Genomic DNA, 24028 nt, shown 5'->3' on the forward strand with positions numbered 1-24028 from the left:
TATAAAAAAAAATTATATGGCAATATTCTAGAGAATATTCAGTTAAATGAATTTGTCTTAGCATCATCCATCCATCCATCCATCCATCCATCCATCCATCCATGTCTTATACAGTACAATTCGCACTAGTTTTTGTGATCTGTTCACACCTATTTAGCTTTCTATTCTTTTAAAAATTTTATTTTTATTTTATGCATCTGAGTGTGTTGCATGTATGTTTGTATGTCCACCATGTACACGCCTAGTGCCTATGGAGGACAGAAGAGGATGGCTGATCTCCTGGAACTGGAGATAGGTTGGGAGCTACCATGTGGGTGCTGGGAACTGAACCTGGGTCCTCCTCTTCCTATTCTTTATATCTTTTAAATTTATTTAGTATAAGTGTGACGTCTTGTTTTCTAGCGATTTGCCTCAACATTTATAGAATGAAATAGAAGTCACCTGGTTAGGAATTGTTTTCAGCTCTCTTTTTTACAAGGCTAGAACATTTGATATTATAAAATAGTTTTATAAAAGTAGGTAAATATGACCTATGTCTTTCACTTTAGAATAAAGAGCTGTAAAAATATTTTAGAAAAAGGGGCTTGGGTTAAAAACTACTTAGTTGTCGGCTACTATATTCTTTAGGACTGGGATACTTAACGTATTCTTTTCTTCACCACACTGTGATGTTCTTGACTTTCAGGATTATGTTTTCATTCCTGTATTCCCCAAAGACACTAATGTCCAAACATATATATGAAGTGAAAATTATGGCTATTTGGCCAAATAAGACTGTCTTTCCCAATGCTATTTTTACCTTTGTTTTGAAGCATTTAGGTGTTATTTTTCTTCTGTAGGACTTGTGCTGCCTAAGGAACTGATAGCTTCATCGATTCTGAAAAATTAACAGCCACGATCCCTTCATGACTTTATTTTTCATACTTCACCTTACCCACCCTATTTTTCAGACTCTGAAGACACAACCAAATGATCGTACTCTAACCTCCATGTCCCAGCATCTCCTTTTCTCTTTCTCTGCTGTGCCCCACTAACCTTGAGGTGAAGTTTTAATGTTCCCAGTGTCCTCTCTGGTTGTTCCTAACTTACCAGACTTGCTCATGGAATTTTTAATGTTTCTCTACTTTCATGTATATATGTGGGTGCACATGTGTGGGGACCAAAGATCAACATTGGTCTCTGAACTGCTTGCTTTACTACATTTTTGAGACAGCAAGACTCTAAAGCATCTTTCTGGGGATTCTTTTGTTTTTAAGTGTGTTGTGTGTATATATGACAGATTTACAATTCAGGATCTAGTAAGACTAAGGATTTGTTTCTCCCTAAAACATATATATGGCGCGCGCACACACACACACACACAAATTTGCATACAACTTGAGAGCATCCAAGTCCAATCCAATCCTGTACTAAGAACTTTAGTTCTAGATTGAGGACAGCAGCTCTAAATGACCAAGACAAAAAACAAGTATGTGTACATGATACGTTTAATCTTTAGACATCTGTAAAATTTCCGAATCAAAACTTAGGAATATAACAGATTTGTACTTACCTATCTGGATTTATTAGAGATCGAATAGTAATAGCAGCCTTCAAGCGCTGTTTGACATCTAGGTAACTGGATGGTTCATCAAACATAAAACTAAGACAAATAAAAAGCAAGCATGTTAAGTTTGAATGACACGTGACAGAATTCCACCTTATATATTCTTTCAAAGTAGCACAATAACGGCTTATGATTTAACAACAACACAAAACCCTCTTATGCTAAAGAAAGGCAGCTAGCTGTACTGGAAAGAAATTCTCTATTTTGTTCAGAAGTGGAAGGAAGAAAACAATTATGAAAAGCATAACTATATACCCGTGAGTCTGAGGAGGATCATCAGACTGGGCTCACATAAACTGATACCTTATCATGAAAAATATTCTGGTACATATAGTCTTGAGGTAGTCTGAAGAATCTTTTGCTTAATTGGATGAAGTTCAAATGCATTAAAGCAGATCATTTCATGTGTACAGAATTCATAGAGTACTTTGTGGAGACTTAGTGTATACCGTATACCAGAGTAGAAACGTGGAAAAAGATGGGAACAAAAACTGTCTGAGAGAAGGGAGACAGAGACAGCAGGAAGGAAGTTTGTCTTTTCATTCCTATTCTCCCTCACATGGCATGTCATTCTGACTCAAACTAGTCCTTTAAAGAACCATGTTTTACTTGATTTATTTTAAAAAGGCTTACTGTAGTTTAAGGCACAACTACTTATAAAAACAAATGATTTCCTCCCCCGTGGGACTGACCACAGGAAAAACGGAGTGTATATACACAACTGCTTTAAAATACTACCTCAAAATTAGAGCCTCAGATATCTTTACTATTAATTCCTCTCAAAATTACTGCAGTATTAGCAGTGTTACAAATAAAAACTCACAAAGATTAAGATACATAAAAACTGTAAAGTAACCTACATATCAGCTTTTTGTATGCAAACGACAGCACAAGCAAATCTCTGCAATTCTCCTCCTGAAAGATCTTCAACATTTCGTTCTTTTAGGTGAGTTAAATCTACAAAGAACAATTAGAGGCATTGTGTTCAGTATTAGAAATTTCATTTTTACCTCTTTTGGGCAAAATGTTCATTCCATGTCTTACTCTGGGTTTGAACGATACACTAATTGAAAACTGAGTATTGTAACAAGTCAGTTACTATAGATTTTCCTGTTAATTCAATAATCCATATAAAGATGGATTTATAACTAAATTTACAGTCTATTAAAGTATGCACTCAAAACAAACACTTACCAAGTTGCTGACATACAATTGCCTGTGTCTTTGTTTCATCTTTTCGGTCTAAAATAGACCCCACTGTCCCCTGTCAGAATATAACAGAAAATTTTCACTGTTTTCCATTAGTATTAAAAAGTCACAAAATACAGCAAGTCTACTTTGATATAACTTTTACACCCACACCAATAATCTATAATATACAGATTTTTCTCCCTATAAATCAACTGACCTTTGCAGCCTTGGGAATTTGGTCTACATATTGAGGTTTGATAATGGCTTTTAGGTCATCTTCTAGAATCTTGGTAAAGTAATTTTGTAATTCAGATCCACGGAAATAAGTCAAAATCTCTTGCCAGTCAGGCGGATCCTAGAAATATATATAATACTTATCTGAGTTCAAGTTAATAATATTATTGCAAAGGCAACAGATGCTTTATAAAACAGACCATATACCTAAAATGGAATACTTTTGTTTCTAACTTTAAAATTAGAAGTAGATTTAGTTTCAAATCAAAGCATACCAACTCAAAAGTTTAAGAGAACTAAGAATTTTCAGTTAACCAACACTAATAAATATTAATCTAAAAGGGAATGAAGATGAGATTCTATCCCACACAAAACCAAAACATAAGATCTAGACATGATATTGTGTGCTTGTAATCCCAGTATTTGGGAGGCTAACTCAGGTGAATTTTGAGTTCAAGGTCAGCTGATACTACATAGCAGACCAGATCTCAAAAAACAAAACAAAACAAAAAAAAAACAACAAAAGTTGGGCGTGAAGTGAATTCCAAGCAGCCAGGACTAGAGTTGAGACCCTGTCTCAAAAAACAAACAAAAAGTGTGTCCTATACAATGTCTTTGAATCAAAGTCCACAAATTATCTTGAAAATAAAAACATTAAAAATTACACACCCATCTCTCTCCTCAAAATCTCATAAAAACATCCAGACATACTTGTTTTCATAAGCTGTTGATACATACATCATACTTTCCAAGGTTTGGCTTTTGCTTTCCTGCTAAAATTTTTAATGCAGTTGACTTTCCAATACCATTAGTTCCAACTAATCCCAAAACTTCACCTGGACGAGGGATAGGCAATCTATCACAATATAGAAAGACAAAAACAAAAAAACTCAGTGCTAGGTAGAAAAAGGTACATAATAGCTGAATGATGTATTTTAATGCACCTGCATGTCACACACATCCATTAATAAGCTAAGAAACTTATGTTAAATATTATTGGCTATTAGGGAAAAAAAACAGCCAAGAGAAACTTAATTGTTGGAAATGCATCTGTAACCATGCATACTCCCAATTTTATTTATGCAATTCAAAGTCTATTTTAAAGTAATGTTTTTCTCAACATTTAAGACTCAGCTTTAACGTACCACAAAATGCTTTGGCAAACAATTTCACAGCAGGTGCGGCCTCACACCGTCATTCTTTTCCCTTTTCCTTTCCTGCCTGCCACTTACTTACAAGGAGAAAAGTGCCACATCAACCAGAAATATTCCACTTCATTCTCCCTGCTGGCTGGTTGAGAGACACCTTTTTATTAGTAAAATCTAGACTTCCAGATTCAATGTAGTAATATTCAGCAGATTAAAAAAACCTCGAAGAATTAAGGACCTACTGATTTAATATGATGTCCAAGTCAGCATGACATTCTCTGTGGTTCATAAGGTTAGTCGATAAATAGAATCAAAGGCAGGTTTCTTTAAAGGTTATTTGGGGATACGGGTATTAAGACCAACAGTGATTCTCAATCTTTATCATATTTTAAAATAATCTGGGATTTGTTTTTTTAAAATCATCTTTAGAGGTCTAGTTTCTATATTCATTTATGATATAACTCAACAGGGCTAAGCCCTGGGCGTTTGTAGTTGCTTGAAAGTTCTCTGGGACTTAATTCTAATATTAACCAGAATGAACCACTGACATATAACTTTGCATAATGTTATAATATTGTATTTCTCTTTGGTTGATGGCCAATATAATTTTTTCCATGTTTCCATTGCTCTGAAAACACTAAGTGAAATTTAACCTTAACTGAAGTTAAAGAGGAATGTTGACTTGAAAATATACCTGTGAAGTTTGAAGGCATTGGCACAATATCGATGTGTTGTTTCTTTTTCCAAGTTGCTTGGTAAATTGACAATTGATAAGGCGCCAAAGGGGCATTTCTGTTATTTAAAATAAAGAATTTTGTATTAATTTATAAAAAATACAGACTTAAATAGATTAAGAATATTTTTATATGAAATCTTCCAAGCACAGTAGCTTCACAAATATGTGAATTTTTAATTTACCTAAAAATAAAAATTAAGTTCCTTGAAGGCTAAAGCTGCATTGCCAAATTCAATATTCCCCTCATGTCTGGTATGATCCTAGACATTCAATGAGTGCTGAATAACTTCTCTACAATGGATGCTTTCTTCCCCATTATTTCTTTTTAATTATTCCTGTCTCTGTATGCTTCCTTTCCTACCTTAGAAAAATTTTTTTAAGGTATTTGGAGTGTGTCCTTTTTGGGGGGTTACTTCCATCCTATTAATTGTTAGCATGTTGGATCAAGGCTTAACGCTTTTCTGTTGTGACTTTTATTTATCCATATTAAAATGATGCTTCAATGCTAAGTTCATATTACAAAAAGAAAAAATCAACAGAAAAAGCTATTCAAATAATATCAGGTGAATATCCATAGAAAAAGAATGGGAAGCATAAGAAAGTCATCAAGAGTGGTAGTATGTGGACTGAGAGATGGCTCAGTTGGTTTTAACATCCTCCGGCAAACATGAGGATGTGAATTTGGATCCCAAACATTCATGTAAAAAGCCTGCTTGTGTTACTATACTCCTACAATCCCAGAGCTATAGAAGTGGAGATGGGAGGATTTTTGGAGTTTGCTAGCCAGGAAGTCTAGCTGAACCAGTGAAGTCCAGGTCCAGTGAGGGCCATGTCTTAAAAAATAAGATGGAGAAAGACATCTAACACTGACCTCTGACCTCCACATGGACATGCACCCATGTATGTGGCATACACTCTCTCTCTCTCTCTCTCTCTCTCTAATAAAAAAAGGAGTGGTAACAAGGTTAGAAAGTATCTCTAAAGTACAATGATAGAGGCATATGCAAAATGTACAACCTTGTATTAGAGAGCTCTTCAGCAGACATGTTCAATGACCTTAGGGTACTGACTGAGAGAGATTTCAGTGAACTTCCATTTTATAAACTACATGAACATAAAGAATTAAAGAAAGAGGTTGGGCGTGGTGGTGCACACCTTTAATTCCAGCACTCGGGGGGGGGGGGGAGGTAGATCTCTCTGAGTTCAAGGCCAGCCTGGTCTACATAGTGAGTTCCAGGACAGCTGGGACTACAGGGAGACCCTGTCTCAACTTACAGGGAGACCCTACTTCAAAAAGACCAAAAAAAAAGGAATTAAAGAAACAAAATATTTGTTTTCTAATTATCTCTGCCCCATAACCATACTATTATTTACAAATTATGCATATCTAAAATTTTTGAATATTCTATTCCTACAGAAGCAAAAGAAGAAAATAGAGCAGATGGTACTGTATTGTTAACACCAGATTCCTAACTCCTAACAGAGGTAGGCATATGTAAGAAAACAAGGGAAAATATTTTCAGGTATTCATGAACTTTTTCTGGATACATAAATATAAATAACAAAATCTAACACACACACACACACACACACACTCCTCAAATGAACTAAAGATGCTATTTACCACTCCTAAGTCAATAGTCAATGTATTCAATGCAACAAAAATTGAGATGTTTAAAATGGTATTATTGGGGGGCTGGAGAGATGGCTCGGCAGTTAAGAGCACTGACTGCACTTGCAGAGGACCCGGGTTCGATTCCCAGCACCCACATGATGGCTACGAACCATCCTTAACTCCAGTTCCAGGGGAATCCGAAGCCCTCTTCTGACCTCTGAGGCATTGCGTGACATGGGTGCACTCACATACATGCAGGCAATACACTTATACACATCAAATAAAAATATTATTGTGATAAATACAATAGATGCATATACAAGACATAGTACTTTTAGGTCATATTAAAAAGAAATTTAGCTGTGTGTATTCCTACTTAAAGGTACAGAATTTTAAAATTAAATCAACTTGAAAAACCTGTAAACAAAGTTATAAAGTTTTTTCTTAAAAATTTGTTGCTGGGCATGTTGGCACATACCTTTAATCCCAGTACTCAGGAGGCAGAGGTAGGGGGATCTCTGTGAGATCAGGCCAGGCTGGTCTACATAATGAGTTCTAGGTCAGCTGTGGCTACAGAAAGATCCTGTCTCAAAAAGAAAAAAAAGCTATTTTGCCTGCATATGTATGTGTGTGTGTGTGTGTGGGTATGCATGCCATGGTGCACATGGAGAGGTCAGTCCTCTCTTTCTGTGTTTACATGGGTTTTGTCAGGTTTGTGGGCCAGGGCCTTTACCTGCTGAGCCACCTCACTTTCCCAATAATTTCTTAAAAGTATAGTTTTAGGTTCTCTGTACCTTCCTAGTCTAGACACAGCTGCACATCTTCATGCCATGCCAGCCAGTCCGTGAGACATGATGATGAAGGTTGGAGTGAACAGATTTGGCTCTACTGGGCACCTGGTATCAGGGCTGCCTTCAACTCTGGCAAAGTGAATACTGTCATCATCAATGAGGCCATCTCCATCTTCAGGAGTAAGATCTACCAACATCAAAAGAGGTGATGCAGGTGCAGAATTTTTTTTTTTTTTTTTTTTTTTTTTGAGACAGGATTTTCCTGTAGCCCCAGCTGGACTGGAACTAGCTATGTACATCAGGCTGGCCTTGAACTCTCAGAGATCCCCTTGACTCTGCCTCCCAAGTGCTGGGATTAAAGGTATGCGCCACCACACTCAGCTCAGTGCTGAGTATGTTATGAAGTAAGTATATTGGCATCTTCACTACTATGGAAAAGGCTGGGGCCCACTTGAAGACTGGAATTGAAAAGGTCATCATCTCTGTTCCTTTTGCTGATACCCCCATGTTTGTGATGGGTATCAGCAGAAGGAACATGTCTATGAACCACAAAAGTATGAGAACTCACTTGACTGTCAGCAATGCCTCCTGGATCAGTAAGTGTTTAACCTCTCTGGCTGACATTGCCCACAACAACTTCATCATTGTGGAGGGATTCATGACCAGAACTCATGCTGTCTCTGCTACCTGGAAGACTTGGATGACCCCTCTGAGAAACTGTGATGTGATAGCTATTGGGCTGCTTGGAACACCATCCCTGCATCCACTAGCTCTGCTAAGGCTGTGCACAAGGTCATCCCAGAGCTGAATAGAAAGCCCACTAGCAAGGCCTTCCATGTTCCTACCAGCAACATGTCTGTTGTGGATTTGACCTGCCACATGAAGAGAGATGCCAAATATGATGACATCAAGGTGGTGATGCAGGCATTGGAGGGTGGCCTAAAGGGCATTTTGGACTATACTGAGGATCAGGTTGTCTCCTGTGACTTTAAAAGCAATACCCGCTTTTACATCTTTGATGCTGGAGCTGGCATTGGTATCAACCACTCCTCTGTCAAGCTCATTTCCAGGTATGACAATGAATCTGGCTACAGCAACAGTGTGGTGGTCCCATAGTCCACAAAAAGAACTCAAGGAGTAAGAAGTCCTGTCACCTCACCATAGCAAGAACTTAAGGGAGAGAGAAGCCTTAGGCAGCTGGCGAGTCTCCACCCCGACTCAGCTCCCAACACACTGAGCATCTATCTCTCTTCAGTTTCCTTCCCAGATCCCCATAAGAAAGGGAAAGGCTTAGGAAACCCTATTCTCTTACATGCCTTCAATAAAGTTCACCATACCAAACAAATCAACCAACCAACCAACCAACCAACCAACCAACCAACCAACCAACCAACCGTGTGGTTTGGGACCAGCAAGATGGCTTAGCAGATAAAGGTGGTAATCTGAGTTTGATCCCCTGAACCCATATGGTGGAAGAGAATTGACACTGCAAGTTATCCTCTAATCTCCACATACATGCCATGGTATGTGTGCACCCACATGTGTACACACACACACACACACACACACACACTAAATAATAAAAAAGGTATAGCTTCATTAATTTAAAAAAGCAATACTACTATTACAAGGATATTAGTTCCCTAAATTTATTTTTAATTTATTTGCCCTCTACTTTGCATCTTTAAACATATGAAGTATTTAGAAATTTGCAGATTTTCTCACTTTATAAATAAAATATTATCACTTACCTTAATACAAATACCACAACCAATACAAAGAGTTTCAGAAATCCATGCTATTTTGCTCTGGGGTGTAACCTCTATACATAATTTTCCTGGAAAAAAAAAAAAAGTAATTTCCTTTATTTATTAAACTTTCTTATAATTATTTAGCAAATGCTCTTTCCAAAGTCTCACATAAAATTTTCAGTAACAAAGGCCACACAAAGCAATACATTTGAGATAATGTCTTAAATCAGTGTTTGGTGGGATTCTGAATTAAATATCTGAGATTATTAATTATATATTCTTGTTAAGCAATAGGTATACAGCTGATATATTTTGTTTATCTACTTCTGTGAAAAAATATGATAAAAATAGGGCAAATCTTGAAACATTGCTATTTTTAAGTTGACTGACCTGAATTTATTTATTTTTTGGGGGGCTGCTAGAGATAGATAGAGATAGTGTACACACTAACTGAATCTTTAATTCATGACACAAAACATGTCTTGGAAATGGTAAGGCATACCATAGGTAAGAATGAAACATGTTAGCTAGATAAGTGAAATTCCAAAAGCTATGCAGCCTTCCAGGCCAGGATACACATAAAATTCACATGGCATTAGAGACATGAACAATGAACTTCTGAATAGCATGGAAAACATTAATAGATGATATCTATAATTTTTCTTATGATTTACTAAGTCTTCACTAATATAAGGCAGCAATCATACAACAGTACTTAATGACTGTCAACAATTGGCCAGCTTAAATCATTAGGTTTAAAGCTAAAAATATAGCAAAACCTCAGGAAATTAATATCATTAAGCTCTAAATTTTTGTGTTTTTGTGGTTTAAAGATGAAAACAACATCTAATACAAAGATTTTGATAATCCTTTCCCCATGACTTAATTATAGAATATGGCTGAATAGGAAAAATTGCAGTTAACTTCAGGTTTTATTTCATATTTAGTAAGCTTTTAATATTGAAATTCTACAATTTCTTTTAAAAAGAGCATTTAGTCACAAACTAATACAAGAAATTTTGAATAAACTCTGAATTTCTCATTTTGCAGTTCAAAGAAACTAATGGTAATAAAGCACCTGCTAAAGCCCGTATGAAACTGCCATACCCGTTTGTTATTCCAAAGCTGCCTTCATCATCACATGAGCAACAGAACAGCTTACCCATTCGAACCACAGGGCAACTTTTTTTGCACTCCTGTCGACATTTCTTAGGTTTACACTTGTCATGGTTAACAATAGCAATTCTTGTTAATTTGTCCGCCATAATTGTAAAAATGATTATCCAGCTCTTCTATTAAAGAAAAATGAACAAAATTATAGCAAGTAATGTAATTACTTAAGAGAAATAATTCATGAGCATAAAAGGAGTACATTATATCCATCATTATATGGAGCTGATATGTTTATTTGGAAATTAAAAAAAAAGATCAGAAACAGCAAAATAATCTACTTAACTATATATGTGAGAAAACTTTCAAAAATGCTAAATGACAAAAAAAAATCTAACCAATAAAATATGGTATCTCAGTTTTTACAACAAAAAATAGCTGTTACCAAAAAGTCGAATTCTCCTGAAATTTATAATGCTAATCCAATGTCTTTGGGAAAGATAAGTTTAACAAACCAAAGCTACAGCTCTTCCGGAAAAAGAAAATAATAGGCACGGAAATGAAAAAAGCAAGGATGAACTTTCACTTGACAGATTAAAAATACATAAGGCTTCGATAATTAATACTGATACCACTGTATGAACATAAACTCATAAAAGAGACAACATATGAAAACACACACACGTGCATGTGTGAAAAAGATATTTCTTCTCTTCCAAACTAATTACTTCGCTATCTTACCCAACCTACTATATGGACGCCTGGAGCTGGAGTTAGGGAGGGTTCTTAGCTGTCATGTGGGTGCTAGGAACTGAACCCAAGTCCTCTGCAAGAGCAGTCATGGTTCTTAACCACTGAGCCATCTTTCCAGGCCCCGTCTTGTGGTTTTAAATTCCATTTTTAATGCTAGAAATGTACAAATTTTGATACTAGAGTTTCTCTCTTGAATCCTAAACATGCAATTTATCCACCTGCTTATAAAACACCAGGTCTAGTAGGAATCTCTCCAAACAAGCTCCTACATGCATTCCTCACCAAAACTGTCTTCTTTAGCTGTCCTACCTATTCTGCTAAACGGCAACTCCCATTCCATATCTGCAGGCCCAAATCCTTAGTCATCTTTGTTTTCTACTCCTGCAAAGCAAATTCTGCGGAATTTACCTTTAAAATACACCTACAATCTGATCACTTGTCACAACTCTAGCATCACCCATCAACATCATCTTTTATCTGAATTGCTCTAATAATTTCTTAACAAACTTCTTTCTTTTTACCCTTGCTTCCTCCTACTCTAATCCTCAACAGTTACTCATCTGACCTCTAACTATATTAATTAGCTCTTTTTCAACTAGCTCCAGTGACACTAGTTCCTTGTACCTAGCACATGCCAGACAAGTTCTTGCTTATGGTCAATTTTTGTTCCTTTTACCTATAATTCTATTCCCTTTAGAGAATTACATGGCTTAATCCTTCAAACCATCTCCCTTCCTCAGGAGAGTCTTTAGCTATGTGAGCCCCCCCCTCCAAGCACTTTTGCACTTTTTAGTTTTACTATATGACATTATATACATGTCATATACACTAGTGTATTATAAGTACAAATCCATATGTGTATGTATATGTATATATATGCACTCCCTTTCTTCTCATACACATTTCCCACCCCCTCCAAGTAGAATGTATTCCATCATGAGAAAAGATTTTTGTCTGTTCACTTCAATAGCTGGATGTGTCTGACACTCACACTAGGAACTAAAAAATTTCCTCTGAATCAAATGAGAAAATGAATTTAAATATAGTAAATCATTTGTTGAGACAAGAGAATCACTAATTTGGGACTAAACTGGGCTACAAAGCAAGTTTCTGTCTAAATAACAAGCAAAACTAAACAAATTCACGCCAAAAAACCCCCTAAGTTCTATAATAAACAGAGCTATGTTAACAAGAAAGGTTGTTTCTTTAAAAATGGATTCAGATCTTCTAAATGTTATAAGAAATTAAATGATTTTACTACAAAAAAGCTACTTTAAAACCCCAAAGGTGGGGCTGGAGAGGTCGCTCAGTTAAGAGCACTCACCACTTTTGCAGAATCCAGGTTCAACTCCCAGCACCCACATGGCAGCTAACAACAGTCTTTAACTCCAGTTCCAGGGGAATCTGACACTCTTCTGACCTCCATGGGCATTGCACATGGGTGCACTTACATACATGCAGCCAATACACTCATGCACACAAATCCCAAGCATGTAACTTTCTAAGAACTTAAGTACTTTAGCAAGCAAGTTACTAAACAGGGCACCATGCATTTCAATTCAATATAGAATGCCTTTCTTTTTAAAAATATTTTATTTACTATTTTTATTTTACGTGTATGAGTGTATTGCCTGCATGTATGTGAGTGCACCTGTGTCGTGCAATGCCTCAGAGGTCAGGAGAGATGGCTAAGCAGTTAAGAGTACTGACTGCTTTTGCAGAGGACCCAGGTTCGATTCCTAGCACCCACATGGTGGCTACGAACTGTCCTTAACTCTAGTTCCAGGAGAATGTCTTTCTACATATTACCTTATGAATGCACCCCCTTCCAGAGATAAATCTTTCACTATGAAATTGCTTATGCTAGCCTTTATTTCTGTGAAGCTACTAAAATTGATTCAATTTCTCAAATTATTTTAAAAACCAAGAGTCTGTAAAACTAATAGTTTATAGAAGAATAAAAGCGTACTAGCAGTGGTTAGTAAGGTGACTTATATAACAATGATAGATATTTCAGATCTGAAGACAAACTGTTCAAAACAGATACTACTAAAGCAAGAACTCTGGCAACATTTCTCTAGGTGACTGAAAGGATTTAAGTGAAGCACCCACAAGGGAGCATTTGCAGTCTAAAATCACATGACCTGTCCTTACTGTAAATTAACCTTATAAATCTTAGTAAGGTGGGAAAGGCACATTAAGTTTGATTTGAATGTTTCTTCTTTCAATCAGTAAATAGTCTTCTGTTTTTTTCTTTTTTTTTTTTTAACGTAGGAGTTAAGCTATTTTAATGAAGGAAAAAAGAAAACAAAACATCCCTAGCACATTTTGGTTCAAATATATAAAATAACTTTTGATTACACTGAATACATTGGTGTGAAGTGGCTGACACAGGCTCATTTTCAGCACACAGTTGTAGTGACAGCAACACATATGTCACTCATAACTCCAGCTGGGAGTCCCTTGGAAGAAAAGGTAAAACTAATAAAGCTTGTTTGGCCAATTCCTTAGTCACCGGTCTCGCCATCAAAAAAGATAAAATACTTAACGAAGTTCACGCGACGTGTGGGGATTCGGCTTTGGCCGTCGTTCCTTGGCCACAAAGACGAAAGGCCTGCAACGAATGAAGCTCTGAAAACGTATCTAAAGCTATTTGGAGTAAAGACACCACCTCAACGTCAAGAAGCTCAAGATGGAATAAACGGCAGTGAAGTCACGAACGAGAAAAGTGAGGAGAGTTACAAAAGCACCACTCCAAAGCCCTACAGACGGCATTCAACTCGGAAATGAACTTGGAACAACTGTCACGGCTACACGCTGCTCTACGAGGAAAGCACAACGACGTCCGACCATCATGTCTACAAAGCTTGGGAGCGGGCCACAAGTAATGGTCTTCACGGCGGCAAGACGCCATGACTCACACCACAGTCATCGAAAGGTACAAGCAAAACCGCGACTTCCCACCACCACGCACGCCTCTATGACAACGTAGCCATCTGACGGTGCGGGGAGGCTGCGGGGCCCAGGGATGCGCCAGACGGTGCCTTCCGTCTCAGAGCAGCCCCGGGGTGGGAGCTGGGAAAAGGGGGCGTGGAGGGTGGGCTGCTGGGGGCGAAGGCACCCGGGACCGTCCCCGGGGCGGCAGGTGGGGGCTGGACGACCGCAGCCGGGAAGGCGAAGCCCGCTCCGGCGGTCCCAGCTGTGCGGCCGGCGCCGGTTGCCACGCGCTGCTACCGTCCCCGCTATGGAGGCCTAACTACCCGCGCCACAGCGTAGCTCACGGCGTTCGAAGGAGGCAGGCGGCCACTCCAGGCCCAATCCCCTCCCACCTACTCACGTACCTGGAGACAGCGGTCCCCTCGCAGCCGGGCGTGCAGAACACCGCTGGCCTTGCCGTCTCAGCCTCACAGCGTGTTCGCACCGCCACCGGCCAAAATGGCGGTGCCCAGCCAGACGCCTCGGGAAAGGCATGAGCGCGTACTGCGCTTGCGCGACAGCGGCGCGAGTGGGCGCCCTGGAGGGAGGTGGGGAGTGACGGCGCGGTGACGTCCTTCTTCTGCGACCCCAGTGAACACAGGGGCGGAAGCTTGGCCGCACTAAGGGGCGGGGTGGGGGTGGCTCGGCTCCGCCAGAGCCGCTGAGAACCCGACTTGCGGCGGACCGGGACTGGAGGCGGTAAGTGGATGGGCTGTTCTCAGTTTAGAGACCAGTCAGCGGGACCAGAGGCGTCCTCCTCCCGTCTCAGGCCTTTGAGCTCCGCTGTCTACTCAGGGCCTTCGGGTAGACCGGGAATGTCAAGCAGGAACACAGGTCTGGTCTTCAGGTCCTTCAGTGTTGTATGTTCTGTGAAGCCAGGATCCCAGCCTTCTCCAGCTTTGTGTTTTATCCACTTGGTGGCTGTTCGTTGAATTATGACCTAATGTAGAGATGAGCCTGTAATTTTTTTTCTTTTCTTGAGGTGGTAGGGCATTCAGGCTTGTACGAAATTTAATCTCTGCCCTTTTTTTAATGATTATTATTTGGCGGTCTAAGAATAATTTGAAATTTAAAGGGATGTGTCAAGCTGGTGGTGTACAGCATTTATAGTAATGTTGAGAGTATCAATTTAGCACACTCTTCATTGTCCAAGAAATTTTTGTTTCGTTTTTGGGGTTTGGGCGGCTTTTTGAGACAGGGTTTCCCTATAGCCCTAGCAGGCCTGGAACACACCATGTAGACCAGTCTGGTCTCGATCTCACTGGTAATTCATCTGCCTCTGCCTCCCTAGTGCTGGGATTAAAGGCATGCACCACCACGTCGAACCCTAAGAATTATTTTTTTCATGCTTGCTTGCTAGGATTAGCAAACGATAAGATGATGGGGCTGGAGAAAGGGCTCTGTAGTTAAGAGCTCTTGCAGAGGGCCGGGGTTCTGTTTCTAGCATCCACGTAGCAGCTAACAACCGCCCTTAACTTCAGTGTCAAGGGCTCCAACTCCCTCATCTGGCCTCCTCCGGCATTGCAAGCATAGGCGCACTTAATATTTGTAGACAAAACTCTCAGACACATAAAACTAGAGAAAAATTTAAGAGTAAGATGAAGGGAATATGAGTGATTACTTTGCTATTGAAATTTTATTTTTACCCTTTGCAGGAAGATATGTCTTGGCATAATGCATAATGCTTCTCTCTCCATAGAATAACTTTAAAATGACCACACCAAATAAGACACCTCCCGGTGCTGATCCTAAGCAGTTGGAAAGGACTGGAACAGTGAGGGAAATTGGGTCACAAGCCGTTTGGTCACTCTCATCTTGCAAACCAGGTAAAGCAAACAAAACCTGTTGATCATCATTACATACAGTTAGTTTCCTTATGTGCTGGATTAACTTTAATGTTCTTTTTGTTTAGATACTTAATTTTAATTCTAGTGAACTGGGTTTCTATTTATTGCATATTTTTTGTTCAACTGCTTTACTAATTTAGTAAGGGTTTTTTTTTTTTCCTTGACACAGGCTCTCCTTGTAACCCAGCTGGCCTTGTAATGCACCTTGTAGACCAGCTGGCCTTGATCTCACAGAAACCCACCTGCCTCTGCCTCTCTAGTTCTGGGATTAAAGGTATGTGCCACCATTCCTGGTAAGATTTTTTAAATATAATATTTTTTATTGATTCTTTGAGAATTTCTTACAGTGTATTTTGATCATATGCAAACCCCCCTCTTACACTCTCAGTTCAACACCCCCATTCCTGTCCTCTATATTTTTAAAGGTTTATTAAGATTTTTTTTTTTTTTTGGAGACGGGGTCTCCCTGTAGCCACAGCTGGCCTAGAACGCACTATGTAGACCAGGGTGGCCTCAGCCTCACAGAGATCCATCTGCATCTGCTTCCTGAGTACTTAGGATTAAAAGCATGTGCCACCAGGCCTTGTAAGATTTTATTAATTGTTAGATTTGACTATGTATCTCACAAGATTCCCCTCTTTAGACAGATAAGACCCTTATCTCTGCTGTGATTTAATTGTTATTTAATTCACTTTTTTTGTTTATTTGCTGTTCTTGGAAACAGCTATGGTTTTTCTTTTACTTCTTGGAGTCTCTTGCTAGGATATGTCAGAGTATGATATTTATGCATCTTTTCCCATTTATCTAGCCTGTAATTTGATAGGCGTTTTCAATCTGAAGAACTCACGTTAAAAGAGTTCTCTAACTTCAGGAACTCTGAATTATAATTTTATTAGTTTAGTACTCTCTTTTCAGGAACTTATTTATGCAATTAGACTCACGTAGCTACCCTCTCAACCAAGCCTCTTCTGTTTCTCTTTATGATTACTTTTTTTTGGTTTTGAGACAGGGTCTCCCTGTAGCCACAGCTAGCCTGGATTCACTATGGAGACCAGGCTGGCCTTGAACTCACAGAGATCTACCTGCCTCTACCTCCCAGGTTCTGGGATTAAAGGTGCACATCACGATGCCCAGCTATAAGTCCTTTTTAAATGAGCAATTAATTGGAGTATAATTTCCATGAAATAAAACTTACCAATTTTAGGTGTACAGGTTCTATGAATTTTAATATATAGTTATCATCATTGCAATAAAATATAAAATATTTCCATAATTCCCCAAAGTTTGCGCATGCCTCTTTGTAGTTGTTTTTCTGTTCCCTCAAAGCACCTGAAATTCCTTCATGTCCTTTGGGTGGCTTTGCTTTTGTCATTTGAAGAATTCCATTATAAATATAGTCAAGTAGTATATAAACTTTGAGTCTGGTTTCTTTCATGAGTATAATATGTGACTTCTGCTGTTGTATGTATAAATCGTATGTTTTTTATTTTTATTGCTGATTACTGTTTTAGTATCTGAATATATCACTGTTTTAAAAAGTCTATTCATCAGGTTTGTGGCCCAGGTGGTCCTCAATGATTCTTTTTTTCTGTAAGATTTAAGTTTTGTGTGTGTGTGTGTGTGTGTGTGTGTGTGTGTGTTATAGATGCCCATGGAATCCAGAAGATATGCCTGTTGGATACCCTGAAGCTGAGTTACAGGTGCTTGTGAATTGCCCAACATGGGTGCTGGGAACTGAACTAAGATCCTCTGGAAGAAAAACAAATGCTCTTAACACTGAGCCATCTCTTCAGCACCCAAAACATTGTTTTTGCAGTCCTGGGACTTGAACTCAGGGCCTTGCACATGCAAGGCAAGTACTTTACCACTGAACGACATCCCCAGCCCTCTCAGTGATTCTTGACTTCTGATATTCATGCCCTTTAGAAGACCCCTCCCACATTGTACCAGAGTTGGTCCTTAAGATCAGTGGAATATGACAAAATGGTAATATGTGATTTCTGAGACTAGGTCATAAAAGGCTTTAGAGCTCCTGCTTTGTGTTTGGTTTGGTCACTCACTTTGGGGGAAATAAGCAACCACTTTGTGAGGAAATAACTGGCCTTATGGAAAGGTTGGATTATCTAGGAGCCATTGCCTCCTGCCTGTAGCTAATGAGGAAATGAGGACTCTGTTGATAGCTATGTGGGTAGTCTGTCTTAGAACAGATCTTCTGTTGAATTGACTCTATCATGATTGAATCCTGGTTGGTTTTCCTGGCATAGTTTCCTAGCATACTATAAGAATTATTATAGTGGTATGGGGAGCTTTCATACTGGACACAGAAACCATTAGTATTAGTAATGTGTGTGAGGTCTTTGACACTAGCTTGAGATAAACTAGGTATGTTCCAGCTTGAACGAAATCTCGTCCTATTATTTAAGCATCCCCCTTCTAACTGAAATTGTTGGGACCTCTCTTGTCTTGTTGCTGCCTAAGACATGCTTGGAGTGATATGTTAGATAGTGATGGCTGGGACAAGATTGTTCCCAATTTTGAGTTGTGAATAAAAGTACTAAACATTCCTGTAGAATTTTTTGTCTGGACTTGTTTGCGTTTTGAGGGGGGTAAATATTTAGGAGTAGATTTGCTGGATTATATTGTCTTTATTTTTTCTATTCCAGTCTATGTCTTTTATTTCCTTTTCTAGACTTGTTGCATTAACAGTAAGATTTTCAGTCTGAAGTTGAATAGGAGTGATTGGGGTGGGGGGCACCTTTGTCTTATTCTCTATCTTAGGGATAAGTATCCAGTGCTTTTCTATTAAGTGTAGGTTAGTGCGCCATGTCAGCTATTGCGTTTTTTGTAGCTATCCTTTGTTGTGTTAAAGTTCCCATCTTTTCCTAGTTTGCCGAGGTTTTTTATATTGAATGGGTATTGATACATTTCTGCACCTACTGATATCATATATTTTCTTTTTGGATTTTAGAATATATAACAAGTCTTACATACTTGGAATAACTCATTTCATGTGTATAATTCTTTTTTATATGCATACTTCATTTGCATATTTTTTTGAGAAGTTTGGCTCCTTTTTATAAGAATTGTTGTTCTATAATTTTACTTTCTTGTAATATCTTTGGATGGCTATTAGAGAATTACTTCTCTCATAGGATGAGTTAGGAAGCTTCCCCCCGGCTTCTGTTTCCTGAAGAAATTTTAGAGACTTGGTATTATTCTTACTTAGTTTTATAGAATTTATAAGTGAAACTGCTTAAGCCTATTGAATTTAATTATTGATTCAATTTCCTTTCTAGATATAGACCTATTCATATTATCAATTTTTTGTGTGTTTTTATAGATGTGTCTTTCAAGAAATTGGTCAATTTTATTGTTATCAGGTATGTAGGCATGAGCTATTTATGACACTACTTTGTTGTCCTTTTATCATGACATCATAGTGATTGTCCACTTTACTTTCTGAATATTTGTATTTGAGTCTTCTCCCTTTTGGTCTTTGTTAGATAGCTAGAGGCTTATTAATTTTATGGACCTTTCAAAGAGCTAGCTTGTTTCACTGATTTTTCTCTATTAATTGTTCCAACTTTATTATAGATTTCTACTTTGATTATTTATCTGCTTACTTTCAGTTTAATTTATCCTTCTTTTATGAGTTTCTTTAGATGGAAGCTGTGCTGGTTAGTCTTTATGTCAACTTAACACAACCTAGAGTCACCTGAGAAGAAGGAACCTCTCTTAAAGAACTGCCTCACTGGGCGTGGTGGCACTTGCCTTTAACTCCAGTTCTTGGGAGGCAGAGGCAGGGGATTTCTGTAAGATTGAGGCCAGCCTGGTCTACATAATGATTATTGCCTTCATGAAACTGGCCTGTGGCCATGACTGTGAAAAACTGTCTTGATTGATATTGGTGTGGGAGGGCCCAGACCACTGTGGCAGCACCATCTCTAGGCAGGTGGGCCAGGGCTGTATAAACAACCTGGCTGAGCAAGCTAGAGAACATGCCAGTAAGCATGTTCTTCCATGGTTCCACCCCCCAAGTTCCCCTGACTTCCCTCAGTGACTGACTGTAACCTGTAAGCTGAAATGAACCCTTTTGTTTCCTGTGTTGCTTTGGGTCAGAGTGTTTTATCAAAACAAAAAGGGGGGAAAGGGTAAATATTTGCTAATTGTAGATCCATAGAAGATGAATTATGTTTTTCTTTGTTTTAGGGTAGTTTTCTTTTAATATTTTATTTTTTTAATTTTATGTGTATGAGTGTTATGCCTGCATGTAATAAGTGCATCCATGTCATGCAATGCCTGTGGAGGACAGAAGAGGCTGTCGGATCCCGTGGAACTGGAGTTACAGACAGTTGTTAGCTGCTGTGTGGGTGCTGGGATTTGAACCCCGGTCTTCTGCAAGAACAGTCAGTGTTCTTAACTGCTGAGCCATCTCTCCAGCCCAGGGTAGTTATTTTTACATATGAATGATTTTATTGGTTCCCCCACCCCCACTGTCACCCCATGCCCCAACCTTTAGTAATGTCTGTAGATACATTTGATTATCATGACTGTGGGAAGGAGGAAGAGGTTTTTTTTTTTCTTGTTGTGGGTTTTTGTTTGTTTGTTTGTTTTGTTTTGTTTTGATTTTTCCTACTGGGTATCTAGTAGGTAGAGATCAGGACAGCCCTCCTACAACAAACAATTATTGAGTCCAAAATATCAGTAGTGCCAAGAATAAGAAACCCTGCCTTAGAACAGTAGTTCTGACATTGTAATGTCAGAATCATCTAAAAGATTCACCAAAACACAACTCTCAATGGGGCTAAACTCTCAAATTTTTGATGTGGTAGCTATAGAATTCCCCCCCTCCTCCCCTCTCCTCCCCTCCCCTCCCCTTCTTCCCTCCCCTCTTTCCACGTGGATGTCATTTCTAGCTGACTTTGCAGCTCCAGCCCCCTAACACAACAGCCTGGTGTGAGACACTGGGCCCCATGGCATAAGGCAGCGCAGCTAATTAGCGCAGTGTTTCACTTTGTAGCTCTGGTAGACCTAGAACTTGCTATGTAGACCAAGATGACCTTGGACTCCACCTGCCTTTGCCTTCTAAGTGTTGGAACTAAAGGCATATGCCACCAGGTCCAACCCTAGAATTCTTTACAAATTCCCAGATAATAATAACATTACTGAACCACTGTAGACTGTTTTGGCATACAGATTTTTTTTTCTGACTAATACTATTACTTGGGTACATTATCATAACATATGTGAAAGTGGTGATCACAGGTCTGCCATTGTTAATAAGTCTTTTGTTTGACTAAAGCAATTCAGATATAATAATGAGTTGGAAGCCTTGGAAAAGAGGTAGCAATATAACAGTGACATATGAGCATGTTTCTAAGACATTCCAAGAATGACTATCGAAGCAAACACTGTTACTTATACTTGGTATCCCAGAGGTAACAATTCAGAGCAATCAATTCTTGAAGAGGTTACACCTATTGAGTTTTCCATTATTTTTCATAAGTAATGTTTTAGAAACAATTTCAAATGATCAATCTTGCTGCAAGATTAAGATTTATTTTGCTTAAAAATAAATTCCGTTTTGTGAGATTCTTTGAGGTGAGATACAAATCATAATATGAAACAAAGAGGGAGAGCCCTAGCCAGTTAGCTGAGGTAAAGTAAGTATAAAACCCTTAATAGAACATTTAACTGATAGAGCTCCTAAGAAAGAGTTGTGTGATTTAGTTATCTTTATTTAGGGAGTATAAACTAGGAAAAAGCAAGTATGGCAAATTGGGCTTGCTCGAGTCTGCGTAATTTTAAGGCTATCACAGGACATAGGGATCATTCTTACTGCCAGCTTACAAAGAGTATAAGAAACTAGATCTGAGTAAATATGCACTTTATATATTCTGAAAGATGCTTTTTAAAAACCAACCTCCCTCAAAAGTTTATCATAATATAAGCTTCTGTGCATGCAGGAGGTTAAACCTAGGACCTCACACATCTACCTCACAAGGACGTCACAAGCCATCTTGAATGTATCCCCACCACTGAATGGATCCCCAGCCCACAAGTGACACTTCTCAGGCTTGAGGTCTGGAGACGAGTGGAAGAATTCTGATTAAGTTGTACATTTCTAACCATCGTGTTAAAAAATTTCTGGATAAATATATATGTTAATCTTATGTTTTAAATATATAACTCTTTCATGGAAATTTATTGCCACTTTTACTGTTTTTAGGGTTTGGAGTGGATCAGTTACGAGATGACAATTTAGAAACTTACTGGCAGTCGGATGGCTCCCAGCCTCATTTAGTGAACATCCAGTTCAGGTAAAGTATCTTTTACTTTTTCAAATAGTATAGGTTATTTGTGACAAGGAAATCTATATAATTTACATAAAATTTAAAGAAATGTAGAAATAGGAGCTGGACAGATGGCTCAGCGGTTAAGAGCACTGACTGCTCTTGCGGTGGACCCAGGTTTGATTCCCAGCACCTACACTGCGGCTATAAACTGACCTTAACTCCAGCTCCAGGGGAATCTGAAGCCCTGTTCTGACCTCTGCGGCACTGCACGACATGGTGCACTCACATACACGCAGGCAGTACATTCACACACACACACACACACACAAATATTAAAAAAAGCCAGAAATGTAGAAATACAAATGAAATACATTTAACTCTGCTTTTAGACTTTATAAAGTCTTAGAGATTATTTTTTGCTTAGCCAGAATGCAAGCATCTTCAGTTTATTCTGCCTAACCCTTTGTACATTTCTCCTGTGTGCGTGTGTGTGTGTGTGTGTGTGTGTGTGTGTGGTGGGGATGTTGTGGATATGGTCTGTGCATGCACGTGTACAGGTGCCCATGCATGTTGGATGTGCATAGGCCTGAGGCTGACAGTTGGGTCTTTTTCCTCAGTCTCTGTGCATCTTGATTTTTGAGGCAGGGTCTCTCAGTGAACCTGATGCTTATTGATTTCGCTAGGCTGACTGGCCAATGATCTTCAGGGACCTGCCAATCTCTGCCCAATCCTCCTGTACCTCCATTAGCCCATTGTACTACTCGGCATGCGTGGCTGTTTACATGTGTTCTAGGGATGTGAGCTCAGGTCCTCATGCTTGAAAGGCAAACACTTTACCCACTAACTCATCTTCTTAGCTCACTTTACACATTTCTTACGATTCTTGTGTAATTCCTTTTATGTGGATGGCTTTTAAATAGTATGATTGGGATTTTGGAGATACATTCAGAAAAGTGTATTTATGGTTGTAAGTTCCTTAGGCTGTATTCATGTAACTTCTTTTTTTAAATTTAAAATAAAAAATGGGGCTGGAGAGATGGCTCAGCAGTTAAGAGTACTGATTGCTCTTGCAGAGGACCCGGGTTCAAGTTCCAACACCCACATGGCAGCTACGAACTGTCATTAACTCCAGTTCCAGGGGACTCCGAAGCCCTCTTCTAACCTCTGTGGCATTGTACAACATGGGTGCACCACATGAGTGCAATGCCCGCAGAGGCCAGAAGAGGGTGGCGGATCCCTTGCAACTGGAGTTATGGGCAGTTGTTAGCTACCATGTGGATGTTGGAAACCAAACTGGGTCCTCTAGAAGAACAGCAAGTGTGCCTAACTGCTGAGCCACCTCTCCAGCCCTATTATAGCGCTTGAATTTTTTGTCAGACACTGTATCATCTCACTGAGAGCTTAAATTTCATGTTTAAGAGAATTGCAAATATGTAACCTTTTGTAATCTGCATAATAACCCTAATGGGATGTAGCATCTGTTATTTTTCTTGTTTTTAGGATCCAGTGGTAGTTCTATTTAACTTTTTAATTTTTAAGGTACTATTTTCCATAGCAAATGCTTGATTTTACATTCCCACAGACAGTGCATATAAACTTCATTTTCTCCATATTCACATCAGCACTGCAGTTTTCTTTTTTCTTTGGTAATGATCATGCTCATGCCTGTGAAGTGGTATCTCATAGTTTTTTTTTTTATTTTAACTTTTAAAAAAACTTTATTGAGAATTTAATACATGCATACAAGGTGTTTAGATCAAATCCACACCCACTCCCTTCCCTCCAACAGCCCCCATATCTCCCCATCACTTTTTTTCTGACAACTTTGTGTTCCCTTCTTCTTTGATTTATTTATTTTTATGGGGCTTTTGGCTACTCTAACATTACCCCCTCTGTAGAGGTAACCCTAAAATCTTTTGAGGATTAGAGAAAAGCTCCCAAATACTTTCGACATTTTGGGCCTTTGGAACAGAG

General features: G+C 38.8%; 2 protein-coding genes across 6 annotated transcripts in view; one reads left to right on the top strand and one right to left on the bottom strand.

Moving 5' to 3' along the window:
• Abce1 (ATP binding cassette subfamily E member 1) overlaps window positions 1–14422 on the bottom strand; it is a 28360-nt gene extending 13938 nt beyond the window's left edge. The window contains exons 1-9 of the mRNA XM_008827483.3: window positions 14277–14422; window positions 10235–10364; window positions 9073–9158; window positions 4874–4971; window positions 3770–3887; window positions 3015–3152; window positions 2801–2870; window positions 2467–2563; window positions 1553–1642 (exon numbers count right to left, since the gene is read on the bottom strand). Of these exons, the coding sequence (XP_008825705.1) occupies window positions 1553–1642; window positions 2467–2563; window positions 2801–2870; window positions 3015–3152; window positions 3770–3887; window positions 4874–4971; window positions 9073–9158; window positions 10235–10337 (800 nt within the window). The 5' untranslated portion in view covers window positions 10338–10364; window positions 14277–14422. The remainder of the gene's footprint in view (window positions 1–1552; window positions 1643–2466; window positions 2564–2800; window positions 2871–3014; window positions 3153–3769; window positions 3888–4873; window positions 4972–9072; window positions 9159–10234; window positions 10365–14276) is intronic.
• A 36-nt stretch (window positions 14423–14458) lies between these two features.
• The window catches only part of Anapc10 (anaphase promoting complex subunit 10), a 76303-nt gene continuing 66733 nt past the window's right edge, over window positions 14459–24028 (top strand). For 4 of the 5 annotated variants that reach the window (XR_003848625.1, XM_008827484.3, XM_029560825.1 and 1 more), the window contains exons 1-3: window positions 14459–14610; window positions 15611–15737; window positions 21988–22078. Coding sequence is in view for 4 of the 5 variants with exons in the window: in XM_008827484.3 (XP_008825706.1) it covers window positions 15623–15737; window positions 21988–22078 (206 nt within the window). In the remaining variant the exon portion in view is untranslated. The other variant, XM_029560824.1, reaches the window with a different exon arrangement.

Source organism: Nannospalax galili, unplaced genomic scaffold (assembly GCF_000622305.1).
Source record: "Nannospalax galili isolate Female #2095 unplaced genomic scaffold, S.galili_v1.0 scaffold1272, whole genome shotgun sequence".
In the NCBI taxonomy this organism is placed as follows: Eukaryota; Metazoa; Chordata; class Mammalia; order Rodentia; family Spalacidae; genus Nannospalax; species Nannospalax galili.